This window comes from Marmota monax, unplaced genomic scaffold (genome assembly GCF_021218885.2).
Source record: "Marmota monax isolate L192 unplaced genomic scaffold, Marmota_monax_Labrador192_F-V1.1 WCK01_AAM20220418_F8-fsc00107, whole genome shotgun sequence".
Taxonomy (NCBI): domain Eukaryota; kingdom Metazoa; phylum Chordata; class Mammalia; order Rodentia; family Sciuridae; genus Marmota; species Marmota monax.
The window spans coordinates 6,034,218-6,049,831 of record NW_026693761.1 but is presented as its reverse complement, the minus strand read 5'-3'; the positions used below and the strand labels follow the sequence as shown (position 1 = coordinate 6,049,831).

Below are 15,614 nucleotides of genomic sequence, written 5' to 3'. Positions count from 1 at the left end.
ACTGTCCCCTTCCTTCCTCTTCAGTCTAATTTCTTGCCATATGGGACTTTTTAATTTTTACTTGAATAGCAACCAAACTTTATAGGACTTGACAGAATCCGTTCATTCTCCTCATGCCTTCTTATCTAGTTTGGATATTCTCTATATTTTTTTCACTTGAATACCTCATACTAATTATTTAAAATTTATTTATTCATCCATCCGTCCACCCCTACATGGCCACCTATTACAGGTGAGCCAGGCACTGTCCTCTGTTGTTGGGTCACATTAGTGAACCAATATGCCCATGACAGGGCTTCATTCTAGGCACAGAGTGAGACACCATCAATACATATTACAAGTGCATCATACACACAGATTCTCCTCTATAACACCAAAGCTAAGCATCACAACGTTTCTGCCTGATGACTACAATAGGCATGACCAAAATGCTTGCAAAAGAAGGAAGAAAATGACTCAGATATTTTGAATTTTCATAGATGGTGATAAGGAAATAAAGAAATCAGGTTAGAGGGACAGGAGTCCTTGGCATGGGGAAGAGGAAGCAAGTAGGATTGATGCTCTATGGGACCAAGCCCATCAGGCATAGAGGCTATTCAGACTCCCTTGGGTATATCCCAAGAATGCCAAGGAGGCCAGAATGCCCTCACATAGAGGCCTGAATTGAAAGAAGGAGGGTGTGGGGATGAGAAAGAAAGATAAATTAGACTTGAGATGTATGTGTTGAAAAAAACCTTGGCACATGGAACTGACTTTAGGCAAAAAGATCAGAAGCAGTTTCTTTTCTGAATCTCTTTTCCAATGAAGCTACAAATCTTTAATTGTTGGGAACTTCAAGCAACCCTTTGGTCCTGAAGTTTCCATAAGCCATAAATGGACTGAGAAACTACCCAAAGATGTTTCTTCACCCTCATCAGGTGTGGCCAACATAGATAACAGACAAAGACCCTGGGATGTAGCCAAGGGATAACGAAAGCAGTGACCAAGGATGCCTCCCTAGAGATGCCCCATCAAGGAAACTCTCCATGAAGGGGACCTTCATAGCGGTGGCTAGCTTGGATGTTGGAATGACTGTGAATAAACAAACCATGGCATATTTTTATAATGGAGAATTGCTCTACTTGAAAATTAAAATAAATGAACTATTGATATACACACAGCATGGATGAATTTAAAGACATTATGTTGAATGAGAAGAACCAGATAGAAAAAAGTATATATACTACATGAATCCATTCATAAGACGTTCTTCTCAAACGGATGCAACTAATCTATACTGACAGAAAAGGGAGCAGGAGTTGCCTGGGTGGAGGGAAGGGATTGACTGCAAAGTGACACAAGGGAACATTTGGGGATAATGAAATGTTTTGTGTATTGATTGCGGTGGATGGAAGCTGCATGGGTATATAAAATTATCAGAATTCATTGAACTGAGTGCTTAAGGTCCATGCGTTTTCTTGTATATAAATTATACACTAGTGAAAACAACACTTCCTGAAACAAAAAGAAAAAACAACTTGCACAGGAAATTACTAACCCACAAACTATTCCATATATCTTCCCATATACATATATAGGAGCACTATAGTTGGAATATGACTTGTCCCCCAAAGGATAGGATATTTGGTCCTGAATGTAGTGGTGTTGAGGTGGTAGAACCTTTAAGAAGGGAGCTTAGTAGAAGGTATTTAGGTTATGGGGATGCCACTCTCAGAAGGGATTAATACTGATCTTTCACAGTGAGGGAGTCTCATGAGAATGGGTTTTACATATTGAGGACACCCCTTGGCTTGGCCCCTTATATAAACAACTGGTTCTCTGCTGTTCTGATGTAGCCAGAAGGCCCTTTCTAGAGGATAAACCTATGAAGTCACTCAATCTTGAACTCTGAATTGAGCTAAGTAAACCTCTTTTCCTTATAAAGTTCCCAGTGTTAAGTATTCTGTGATAGCCACACAAAGCAGACTAATTCAGAGAGTAGAGAAAAACCAGGGAAGGACTGCTGCCAGAGTTAAGGGCAGGAAAAACATCCGTCATCTTGATTTTTTTTTTAACTTGCCTTAAACCTAATTGCTTTTCCATGTTCAGGTTAAGCAGTACTCTCTAATGTATTTTTGGTCATTAATTTAAATGTTATGGTTGACTTAACTGGAATGTTCACACTTTGATATAAATCTCCCACATAGCACATTTATATTCACCATTTATGTTGCCTACAGTGATTAGTAGGTCATTCGGGCTTGGGCTATGAGAACAAGTCACTAACCTGAATCATCTGTCCTAGAAGGAAGACCTACCTCTGCTGTCCCATTAACTCCTCCATGGCCACTGTCAGTCTCATTGAGGCTGCCTACATTTCATTCATATTTTCTGCCTAAGTTTAAGGAAAGCAAAAGATCCAGTACATTGGCATGAGTTCCATAAAGGGGATTTTATTTTGCCACATCAACTAATAACCTCTATTTCCTTCCTAGGGCAACTGCACTCACATTTTTTAGTACCGTGCCTCCAAAGTCACCAGTACAGTGGAAGACACTGACTTGTAAAGGACTTTAGGAACTACATGACAGAACAACCTTAGTAATTTTCTTTCTTTGAGGTCTGTGGTCACTATTAGTCTCAGTTCACAGGTGTGGGCTTGCTGGGATGGAAGTCACAAGAGCTTGGTACAAAGAACCCAGAAATGGAGGCACCCAGGGTGAATGAGTGAAAGGGAAAAAAGGGAAGGACACAAAACCTCACCTATTTTGTGTAGAGATCTAGGGTGTTGAGAAGTAGGTCATTTCTAGGTCTCATCTGAGTGTTTTGAATAGAGCATTTCTGGGTTTGGATCTTATCCAGAATGTCCAAACATTTCTCTTTGAGATGGTCAGAATCTTAAACCCCTCCTTTTGCATGTCAGAGTTCAGAGTGGGTTTCATTCTCAGTGCACGCCCACAGGAGATCCTACTGGCCTATGCAATTCCCAGTCAACAGGCCAATATATAGCTTTCCATGCCCACTGCCCTTCAGGTGAGGGAGGCCTGGTGTGCTCCCTCAGCATGCTTTCCCTTGTTCCATATCACATCGTCCTGGCTTCCACCTCACCTCCCACATTATAGTTAATTGGAATAGGAATGGACACCTCAACATGGGTTCAGTCAATCTCCAGATTTGGCCAGTGACCTGTGAGGTAGTCAAAAATAAAAAAGGCTCAACCCAACAGGAAGTTTCTTTCTTGAATATTCTGAATTTTAGATAAACATGAAGACAAGGATAAACATAATCACTATGGAGATAGGGATAGCAATGGAAAGTTCCTAATAGGTGCACGAGTAGGAAAGATGCGTGTGAACTCAGAGGAGACAAAGCATATCATGAGTGAACCTAAGTTATGGGTCAGCCAAAAGCCAACCCATGCAGCAGAAAGTGTTCTGGAGGGAGCAGGAGACGATGAGAGACAGATTAATAACCATGGAGGATAGACATGTGCCTGCTGTAGGCAGCAGGCTAATATTGCCTATAGACTATGGGATCCTTGGAGCCTCTAAGGCTCATGCCTCATTCTGGGTTAGGAGGGGACTGGGTTATAGAGTTGTTCCTGGGACCCTGCACCATTTCTAACTCCTCACTCTCATGTATCTCCTTGCAGTGAGATACCATTATTTACTAGAAATGATTGGATCTCTTTGTTGCATAGAAGAAAGATCTGAGGAGAAAAGGAAAACAAGCCCCTGGCCGTGTAGATGTGTTTCCTGCTGGGCATTGTATCTCTTTATCAGCAATGCAAAGCTTTTGCTAGGTAAAATCTTAGCACATGGGTTTCTATAATGCTCCCATTATAAATGAGAATTCCTCTTGGTCTTGGGGACTTGGATATCTTAAGAAAAATAAAAATGTTCCTAATAAGTCATTCATCATCCTCATCTGAGTCTGGAGTAATGAGTGAGAGCAGGAGAATTAATTAGGGCACTACTTGCTGTCATGTAGGATTCTCAGAATCTAGTAGAAAAGTGCTGCCAATATTGGGGGATGCTACAGACTAAATGTTGTGTCCCCTCAAAATTTATGTGGTAAAACTTAATCCCCCAAGGTGATGGTATTAGGAAGCAGGGTCTTTAGAGATGTGATTAGGCTACGTGATTAGTTCCTTATAAAAGGGACTCCAGAGAATTCCCTTGCCCCCTCTTCCCTGTGAGGTCTGAAAGAAGACAGCATCTATGAACCAGGAAGTGAACTCCATGAGATCGGAACTTGTGGACGTTGGAATTCTCAGCCTCCAAAAATGTGAGAAGTAAAACTTATTGTTTATAAATCACCAAGTCTATGGTAATTTTTGTTGTAACAGCCAAACAGACTAAGACAGTGGGAGTTGTCAAATGAATTTTGAAAATAGCTCCCTAGACTGTCATTTGAAAAAACTTTAATATGCATAGGAATCACCTGGAGATCTTCTAAAAATGCAGATTCTGTTCAGTGGGTCTGTGTGGAGATTGGGTATTCGCAGCAAGCTCCTGTGAGATGCTGAGGATGATGCTCTGGGAGCACATTCTGAGGAGACTGTGATATGAACCCTACTGCCTGGGCCGAGAACAGCAGCTCACCCTGGTGTCACGGCATGAGTGCTCATTAAAACACATGTGAAGCATGGCCTCTGAGGCCCTGAGAGCTGTTCTGTGTTACTTGATAGAAGATGCAAATGAATAAACTCTCCATCACATTAGTAAAAAGGAAAATATTTGAAAACTTATCCCTGAATTCCAAACCATTAAGAAACTGATGGCAGCAACTTTTTCTTTTTAATTCTTAGAAAATTATAGCTTTTGAGCTAAAAGAATGAGAAGGCTGGAGGGTTGAATAGAAAGGTTGGAGAACAGTCAGACAATTCCTATTGGCCAGGTTATCTCATGAATAAAAACTTAACACTTTACAATGAGTAAAGAGGAAGAACCCAGGGCAAAGTGTGGCATATAGGAACAGAACTTCATTTGGACTAGGTGTATTACACTTAAATCTCCCTCTCACACTCACCAATCAAATTTGTTTTATAAAATCACTGGGGCAGATGGAATGTCAATTATAAACAGGCAGAATTTCCAGTCATTTTTAAAGAGTCTGAAAGCTGAGGTTTCTGTGAGCATAGGCTATGAGAAGGCTGTTCATTATACGAAAGTGGGTAAGGATTTACAAAATTTCCATCCTTGAGAGACAATGTGACTTGAAAACATTTAGGAATGGTTCAGTTTCAAAGAGGACCGGGACTCTGCAGATGATTTTCTTCCCAGCCAACTACTCACTATCCCAAGTGCCACTCCCTTCTGCATGCAGTATAACCTGGGAAGTGGCACAGGCCATGGACACTGCCTCAGGATCTCCAAGGGCTGCAGTATGTTGCCTAAGGGAGGTGAGGTCAACATTAGGTTTTCTTCTGGTAGACTGATTACAAGGTGACCACTAGTATTGTCCTTTAGGTAGGAGACATTGATGTTGGGCACATTGGAGAAATGAGACATCGTGAATACTATCCTTATTGCCCTTGGACTTCTTACTGGGCAGCCAGCTTTTCCTAGTTTGCTTGGGATTTTTTTCAGATTTGAACACTGAAATGTCTGTCCTGGGAGACCTCCCAGTCTCAGGCAAACCAGGAAGGTTTTCTTCTTAGACTAGTGAGGTGTGGGTGGTAAAGAAACCATGTGGAAAGATAAGAAAGAGACAGAAAAGCCCAAGGAAAGATGTAGGTAGAACTTCCCTGTGTCCTGACAGTGATTTAGGATTTGGCTTTTTATTTATAAGAACATTCAAAAAGAAGGTGTTGGAGGAGGGGCTTGGTGTTAAGACAAATTAGGAGCATTTCCCATAATCTGTTGACTGGTTCCTGGGAGGTGTTTTATTTAAATGATCACAGCACCCCCTCACCCCAACATCACTGAAATTTCAAAGGCGAAGACAAAGGGGAAAAAAATGTTTGCTTGTGCTTGTGGAGCGGGCAAGAGCGGGGCTGTCAACTCCAATACACTTCTGAAAATGATGCTGACGGGGAAGTCGTGTCCGAAGCACCAAGGGATAAAACCAGCCAGTGCTTTTGTTGCCCCTACTTAATTAGGTCACAAAACTTGGGATTCATCTTCTGAAAGCAAAGGCGCAGAGAAGAACCAAATTTCAAACCATAAGCTCATACTCAAATTTGACATTAAAAATATATTCTCGTAGGAAGAGGTCCACATTAAACCAGTTATTAATTTTGAACCCTCAAAATGAGAGCTACTAGAATCCTAAGACTATCAAGCCATAAAGATACTTGTTTTTTGCTCTGACTTTGGTGTCCATCTTAAGCAAGCAGGATTAATTCATGGCCTAGGAGCTCTGTGAGCTTATGTTTATTTATAATATTCAATATTCCCACAAGCACAAATGTTTCAAATGGAAGACTGCATTTTGATAATGCCCATTTCTTCATTAAGATTTCATCATCCACCTACATTAAAAAGCCTCTCCCCACACTTTGTTGCTTCTGCTTTCACCTTGTATATTCCTGCTTTATTTACTTAATCTCGAGTTTCTGGCTTCCCAGGCACTCTCAAAATCGAAACAGGCAAAGTTTGTGCATTAGCGTATCCTGAGCATGCATGATTTATGAATGGCAAGTTTCTTGGCACAATTTAATGGCCTAAGAGAGACTTTGTTTTAAACATTAAAATGAAAGTTAAGAAGTGGCAACAATGGGTGGGATATCAGAATATTCAGAGTGCAAATAAGTTCAGGTCCAGAGCTCACCGGTTTTTACTTTGTTTCTTAGTCTGTGAACTGAGCTCTGACCAATTTAATAAATTATATAGATCCCTGACTATGACCAGCTAAAAAAGTATTTTAAACTGTTATTCTGATAATATACTTAGCTAAACCTTCATTATAAAGAAAAAACTTAACATTTACATAAATGGAGATAACAAATATCTTTGACTAGTCCAAACTAGTCCAAAGGAAGTTAGTTTTCTCTTTAGTAGGGATATTACTCATATTCAAATCATTTTGCATCATAATAATTCTTCCTTTGATGAAGTCTTTTGTAAATCCATCTGTCAGTATTTCATATCTTTTTTAAAGAAAGTCCAAACTTTCATAGTCTCAGAAGAATTAGCATTCTTAGCAAAATTAGAGTTGCACTCCTGTTATGTGTCATATGATTTAAAGGCTCAATATCCAAGTATTTTCTCATTACAAAAATATGGGGTTGAATAATAAAATTTTAAAATAAATATAATTCAAATGTACATAGTAAGCGAAATCATCATTAAATTAATTATTCCAAAAGATGCCCTGGGTATCCTCCACCCACTTCACACAAGCAAGAAATCTCTACATTTTCTTTGCATGTGGCTCAGTTAAAGAATGTTTTAACTTAGGCTTACAAATAACAACACAGGTGTTTTATAATTAAATGTTTGACGTGTTTGCAACAGTTGCTCAAAAATTGTTCCAGAAGACCTGAAAGTTCTTGGTATCAATGTTAAGAAATGATGGCTGATAAAGCCCTGGCTAGAGCAAGCTCAGGATTCATAGACAACTGGCAACATTGCTTCCAAAAGAAGTCTTTTATTTCGTTCATGATGGAAGCAACTCTGAACCACATTTACCATTCAGGGCACTTTCTTTCTCCACTTCAGAGAACTCTTGCCAACGTGTAGAGCTCTATACCACATAGGGACTCATGAGTTACCTTGTAGATTTTGCAATGGCAGAGTCATGATGCCTCCAGCTGCAGCTGCTGCTACCAGCCCTTGGATGTTGGTGAGATTTGCTGTAGGCAGTGTGAGGACCAGTCCTTGCTGACCTCCTAGCTGGCCGGCCATGTTGAAAGGGATGAGGATAGGCTGATTGAGGGCTGGAGGGCCTCCTGGCATCACGCCGGCCACAGCAGAGGCTAACTGCTGTGCCGTCAGAAGTGGCTGCAAAGAAACAAGAGAAACCCAGCTCACTTTGCAGTGGAACCAAGGCATGGGCTTTTAAAGTATATTCTTTCCATTTTGGTAGGGTCAGAAGTTCCTGAAGAAGAAGCAAAGATTCACACTCTATCCCAGAAAAAGAGATTTCTGTCAGAAGAAAAATTTGGAAATCACATTTCATTTATTCCTTTGAAATTTTTTATTTAGTTTAGACTTCCTCTGAGGTGTTCAAATACCCTTAAAAGTAATACCTTACACTTGTATAATGGCCTTCCAATGAATTTTTATTTGATTCTAAACTTTCATATATTTGAAACTCTCTGCTAATTTATCCTGTGTTGTTCTGGGAAGAGCTCATTGAAGTTGGTGGGATATTTCTGGTTCAAAAATAGCAATGAAATACTATTTTCAGCTATTAACAAAAATAATGTAAAAGATTTACTTGATGCTAAAAAGTCTGTAGTGATACCATTATGCAGATGAATGGCTGGAGGACATGTATACTGACATAATCCTTTTGGAAAGCAATTTGGAAATACATAGCAAGAGGTGCAAATATATTCATCCCCTTTTGACTCAGAATATACTCCTAGGTTATAGCTTGAAGATAGAATTCAAAAGGAAAAAAGATAAATGCATGGAAATATGCATTACATTTTAAAATGCATAAATGTTGGAAAATAGTGTGTTACAGAATGAAACTTGATGAGACATTGCATAGTCATTAAAATGGACTATGATGACTCTTCTTAAGAAAAATGGAAGATGTTTATAACAGGAGAATATACAAAAACCCATATAATTATTAATTAAGTAAATGATTATTATTAAAATGATGAAGTCACATGCATAGAACATCAAGATCTAAAATGGAATATAAAAATAAGAATATTTTTTACATTTTTAAAATAAAATCTTTAAAAGTTCTCTTATTGTTCAAACACTCTTTGCATAATTCAAATGATATTATAAAATACACATTTATATCCATTTTTGATCCAATAACCATTGTTTGAGGTGGCAAGGCAGCTGCTGGGCACAAGGTCTGCTTAAGTGTTGGAGTGAGGCCCTCTTAAGGGTGTTGTGGTGAGGATCTCTGTCCTGGCCTGGCTAAGTGACCTCAAGAATCATTTCATCTTAACATCTTTAATCTAGGACTTTATTATTCTCCTGTGGGAGCTACTGTGCGAAACCTAATCCTAAATTCAGTTTTATTCTGTAGAACCAATATAAAACTCTTATCAATGATTTTTAAATGCAGTATGATTCTATAAAGGAAAGATGATTAAATAGAAGCATGATACAAAGCCCAATATATAATAGCCAGGCACTATTCTAATGCTTCAGTTATCTTACCAATGAGGTTCAGAAAATTAGTAACTTGCCCAAAGACCCACTTATAGTAAGTGTGGGGAGGTCAAGTTCAAGTGCAGGAGGGTGGTTCCAGAGTCCATACTTTACCCCTTTCACCAATACAAAGAACAGATGTAGAAGAGTGGGACTACTGCATTTGAATAATGAGGAGAGGAGTAGAAAGGCTGAGCCCACCTTTAGCCATCCCTCATCTGTACCCTCTATGTCCCTTCAGGGACACTCTGGAGAAGCCTTTGGGCTCCAGCAGTTCAGATTTAGAACTTCTTCTCTAGACCCCATGGACCTAGTTCCTAATATATTTTCACACTTTATAAAATTCACATCAAATAGTTGTATGTCTCTTTTTTAAAAAAATACAAAATTACTTTAAAGAGCAAAATAAACAGACTTTGGGTGTAAGAATAAAATTATAAGGTGACCCTCAGACTCTTGGTATGACATCACTGCCATGAAATATGTTAAATGGGAAGGTAAACAGGCAAGTCCTAAGATGACATACATAGATTTGAAGTTATTGGCCTGAAGGATTTTTAAAGTGGATTTGTGGGCTGAGAGCAGGCCATGTCCCTCCAGTTTGTCACAGTGCCACCATTCCTCACTGTCCTGGATCTGTCGTGCTATGTTCCTAATCTGGAGGTATTGGAGTGTGTTAGGATTAGTACACTTGCAAGCACATCTGTGCACACACACATGCATGATGTAACAACAACATTATACAGGGTATAACACAAAGAAAGAAGTTACTGAAATTTCCATAAAATGCTCTCTGGGCTTTGGTAACCCAATAGATATCTACCCAGACTTGCTCTGAGATGGAGGATAGGATCTGAGGCTATTAGGAGACTTGGTAGCAACTAGAACAACAAGACTAACCAAGCTTATCTCTTGGGCAAGCCCTCAATGTGCTGAAAGTGATTAATTTCCAGGAACAACATGACAGCGGAAGGAAAAGTCCCCAATATCTCCTTCCATAAAAATAGGATGAACTCTGAAAGCTTCATACTAAACGACAGAGGTTAAAAAAAGCTCACTCTTTTATAATTGTGTTCTACATCTCCATATAACCCACACCAGGCTGCAAAAAACAAATATTGGACTTTAAAAAATAATGAATGTATTTCTTTATTAATGCAGGAGCTATGTGTGATGTACAGTATTGTCAAACCCAATAAGCTGAACTTGCATTAAAATTGCATTAACTTTTTTATATTAAATCACATCTTGTATTTCAAAAATGGCTATAGTAAGGTTGAAATAACTTAATTTTCTTCACACTCCAGTCATTAAAGTTTTACTTTCAAGAAAACTGCACAGTAACCAAGAGAACAGATGGAGTGGGTTTAAGAGGGGGAAAAATGTTTCCAAATGATTAAAACAAACTTTCCTTAAAGAAGAGAGAATAGTTTTGCAAATGCATATTCTTGGTGGTATTTAATAAATAATGTAGACATACAGCTTCCCATATGAAAATTTATCATCATCTTTGCTCTGTTGGAGTTAATTGGATTTAACTCATTATTATTTATTTGGTTATTTATATGGTTAAGTCATCCTAAATGCAGCCTAATGGATAGCAGTTGAAAGATACTGACCTGTGGCCCAACGGGAAATGGGGGGTGAGTCTGGCCAGTCTGGTGTTGGTCAGGAGTGCCTGGGTCTGATGGTGCCGCGTTGCCCCTGGCCCCTAAAATTCAAAAGAGACATGCTCCCTTAATATGAGATCCAGCCTGGGAACTGCACATGACCCCGTTTCCCTGTGATGTCACAGAGCATTAAGGGACAAATGATATGACAGAGTAGTTTATCAATAGTTCCAGTGCTCAAATCACTTGTCAACTGCATAAATGATGCGAAGGGACATTCAAAAAGGCCAAAGTCATAGCAAGGTAGAAAGCGAGGACAGTGGAGAAAGCAATACTATCATCAGTTGCACCAAGAGGTTTGCATCAGACATCAGTGTGCGTAGTGCATGGCAGCGTGTGGTACACATGGGGAACTGTGTCCTTTGTGCACAGGTGAGCAACAGCTTATCTAATTTTCCAAAGCCAAAGTGGTTCGATCTTAGACATGACCAAGTCCATCCACATTATCCCCTAATATGGCTTCCCTCTTCTTCATACCCTAATCCCTCTTTCCACACATGCTTCAGACTCTGAATCTTGTACGTGCCTTTTCCTAAGAACAAAGCCTCTTTCAAAAATCACTTTTCAAAATATTCCAACAAGTACATGGATTTCCTTCAGCAAGTTTCTTGATTGCTAATTGAAAGAGGAGGAATCCCATAGTAACTCCTGGGAGCCCCCCCCCCCGCCCCCCCATGCTAAGCACTGAACAAAACTTGTTTCCTGTGCTGGAATCCTTTCAGACTACAAAGCAGGAAACACCAAAACAGCAAATCTTTAAAGTCCTTTGAACACTAGAGCCTCTGTGTGTGCTTATGTGCTTTGTTTCAGGACAAACCATAGTGTTAAGACAGTAGTAGAACAATAAATATGTGAATATACAAACAAAACTGGCAGCCATTTTTGAAGGTTTCTAGTAGGTAGCTTTTGTTTTCTTGGAGTTTTCTAATGGGATGGTGGAAATCCAATTCCAAGCAAACCTTAACAAGATCCTCTTTCCTGATGTTTGTCCTATGAATAGCAAGTGGAAGACAATTCAAACCCTATTTACTGGCATGCTATGGATGACCAAGAAAAAAAAGGTATGATTCTGTCACACTTATAAATTTTAAAGAAGGTATTATTGGCTCATTTAAAACAAATTCTTCTATATATTCTCCAAAGGGACAGACTTATAAATAATGGAAATGTGGAAAAAATACTTCAGCACATTAAGCTACAAATAAAATTGACTGCTACATATTATTCAATTGACTTCTATCTCCACAGCGATGTGTCAATCATAACAGCATTTTATAATAGGATTAAGCAATAAACGTGCAAAGCCATTATGCAGAAATCTGAAAATCTGATTAATTTGTAATATTTTTTTTTTTTTTTGTGCAGAAAGTCAGGAATGGACATTGCTTGGGGAATACTTACAAGCATTCTATTGAAATTTCTAAATTGATTTGGAACAAACTAATAAAAACACAGACTTGCTGACATTTTATAAAGTGAATTCTGTCAAAATATGTTTGGCATTTTAATGATCGCTGTCATTTAATAACAAGGGTAAGATGACCTATCAGAAGCTGCCAACAATTTCCCCATAATGTGAGAAGATCTTTCTTCTAAATTTTTTATATGATTTACTTATTATGCTTGAAAAGCAGAGCATCGTAAATGAGAAAGTGCCTTATGCAATGTAATCTCATGGTGTCTGTTCTTATATACCCGATTCCTATTTTGCCTTAAAATTCTCAGCAGAACTTCATGACTGCAAATAATTTACCTTGTCCCAAAATGATGCTTTGGGTCAAACATTCAGATTAGGTTAATCCGCAAATGGCTAAAAATTTTCACTGTTTTTAAAAATTTGTTGCTTCCCCAAATTTGTCAGGTATGGATTTTTTTTAACCAGATTGCGAAATGCAAGTTTTATGATCTACAGAAAAAAAAATGTAAAGCCCTTTATGTGTGTGTGTGTGTGTATATCTTAAATTTTAAGAAAATTTCAGTCCATGCAAGCCCCTCTGTGTCATTTTTCTTTAAAGTGTGCCAGGCTCAGTTTGGACTCTTCCTAATGCATGCCATTACAATGTTTAGGATGGTCCTATAAAGGCAATTTGTATACAAAAAGTGTGTTTTTTCCCTGCAACTTTACACAGATTGCATTTGCTTACATTTAGTCTTTGTTGCTTTGAGGCCCTCTTTGGTGCTCAGCAGCTTGTTCCAGGGCTGGCTATTCTTAAAAACCATGTTCAATGCAGTCTGGGGGCAATTCCACACAATTTCATGTGTAAAATGAAGTCTTTCACAGGCTCTAGAGGAGATTATGTATGCTCTCTTGCCTGGATCAAAAAGTAATGTTTCTTCTTAATGCACATCTCCATTTCCCCCAAACATGTGTATCATGCTTAACCTTGTAGGACCATAATACTAATCTGTCTAGTTGGTAGGCACTCCTGAATAGGGACCTTCTCAGAGCTGCAGGGGAATCCAGCAGTCAGAATGAATAAATAACATTGGTTAAAGGTTTCAGAGATTTGAAGCCACCCTTAGCTGTGCATTAGCAGAGAGTTTGAGGTTAGATGTTTCCAGGAGCATGGATATAAAAATACAAACTTGAATGGGTTGGGTAGGTTCCTTCTGACCTAGAGTCTGGAAAATATTTTACATCTCTGGGGACCAAGGAACCCCAAGAAAGCTCCCTGAGGCCAGTTCTGAAGGGAATTCCTGTGCTTTTTACACAGCAACTCCAAGCTCAGTAGGGTTATGGAACTAGGCTGCAGGTTCCCTACTTCTTGTAGGGATATCATTCATACGTGATGAGTATTCACTCAATAACAATAGAGGTTGGCAGAGATATAATTCCTTTAAGATTGATGTTGGCATCAAGGAGGCTACTTGCAATTGTTTAACATTAAGCCTTGGAAGTATCTTCAAATTACTAGCTTATTGGCAAATTGTACCTCAATTAATTGGCATATTTCTATAGCCCATGTGCTGATGACTTGGTCTCAGCCTGGGGCACTACTGGGAGGTGGTGAAGCCTTTGGGAGATGGGGCCTTATGGAAGGAAGTTGAGTCATTAGAACTGTGCCCTTGAAGGGAACATCAGGGCCCTGGCCCCTCTTCTCATTCTCTTTGCTTTCCATCCACTGTGAGGTCAGCAGCTTTCCTCTACCACGGGCTTCCCCACCATGATGTGCTGCCTCCCCACAGGTTCAAAGCTATGGACCATGGACTAGAACCTCTGAAATGGTGAACCAAAATGAAATGGTGAAACTATCCTCATGACACAAAGCCGATGAACACAGAAAGGAAAAGCAGTTTGGTGGAAGGGTTATAGGCAGGGATGTTTCTAAATGTTAAACTCTGCCTAGGTTTATATTTAGCTCTGCCACTTAACTAAGAGCACCAACTTGGGCTTGTATCCTAATTTCTTTATACATCAGCTTCCTCTTGTAGAAGTCGGGGATAATGACGGCACTTCCATCATAGGGTGGCTGTTGTGAGGCTTAAATAAGCTAATATATAAATGTAAATAAGTACGTTTCTTGAAATGGTGCGTGCTTGCTATACAAATGCAATTTTTGTTGGATCCTATACTCTAATAAAATTTGCATTTAAACTAATAATATTAAATACTATTTAATCTGTCCATAATATTCACCTCCCCTGAGGCAACTCAGTACATATTCCCATTCCTATGTGCACAGCCCACTCCTTCCTACACATCCGCAAAGGTTTGCATTACCTCTAACTATTACAGTGCACCATTAAATGAATGCTTGGAACTGAAATAAACAGTTGAGTCTTTAAGAGGCTATAAAATGAGATGTTTATAACAGTCATCCCTCAGTATCCAAAAGATGGATTCCAGGACTCCACATAGATACCACAGCTCAGGGATGCCGAAGTCCCTTACATAAAATAGTGTAGCATTTGCATAAAATGTACCCATATCCTCTCAAATACTTTAAATCATCTCTGGATTACTCATAATACCTAATACAATGTAAAAGCTATGTAAGTAGTCATTATATTATATTGTGTAGGCAGAAATGGCAAGAAAAGAAGATATATATATATATATATATATATATATATATATATATATATTTGCATTTGTACTGAATATATATATTCAGTACAAATGCAAATTTTTTCCCCAATTATTTTCAATCCATCGTTGGTTGAATCTGGGGTTATAGATCCTAGAAATACAGAGAGCTAACTGTATAATATTCCCTTTAGTTTATGGTTGCATAATCAGGAACTATGGCACCAAGACACCAGCAAAGAGCTTCCAAATTCTCACACAGACCATAGCTAAGACTAGTGGTCCACACTTGAGACTGTGAATCATTTGTGGAGCTTCTCAAACACACAGAGGGTCACATTCCACAGGAGGCTATTGACAGAGATTCTAAGAGGTGGTTTCTGTAGACATTTTGACTTAGCTGCCCACAGGAGAGTCTAAATCTCCTCTGCACTGAGGACACCATGTGCAATTAGTTTTATGAATAGTGGATGCATCTTCATCTGGCAATCCCCATGGCTTTCCAAGTTTTTTCTCTTGGAACTTTGTCTCATAGTAATCCTGATTGACTTCTAGCTCAGAAAGGGGAAGAACCCTCTCAGAGACATCTATTTTGTAATTATAATTAATTCACAGGTAATTCAAGGATTGTCAAAACTGATTTTAAAG

General features: G+C 38.9%; 1 protein-coding gene across 1 annotated transcript in view; it reads right to left on the bottom strand.

The window, feature by feature from the left end:
- Pou6f2 (POU class 6 homeobox 2) overlaps positions 1-15,614 on the bottom strand; it is a 370,228-nt gene that overhangs the window by 248,961 nt on the left and 105,653 nt on the right. The window contains exons 2-3 of the mRNA XM_046460650.2: positions 10,889-10,980; positions 7,697-7,925 (exon numbers count right to left, since the gene is read on the bottom strand). Of these exons, the coding sequence (XP_046316606.2) occupies positions 7,697-7,925; positions 10,889-10,980 (321 nt within the window). The remainder of the gene's footprint in view (positions 1-7,696; positions 7,926-10,888; positions 10,981-15,614) is intronic.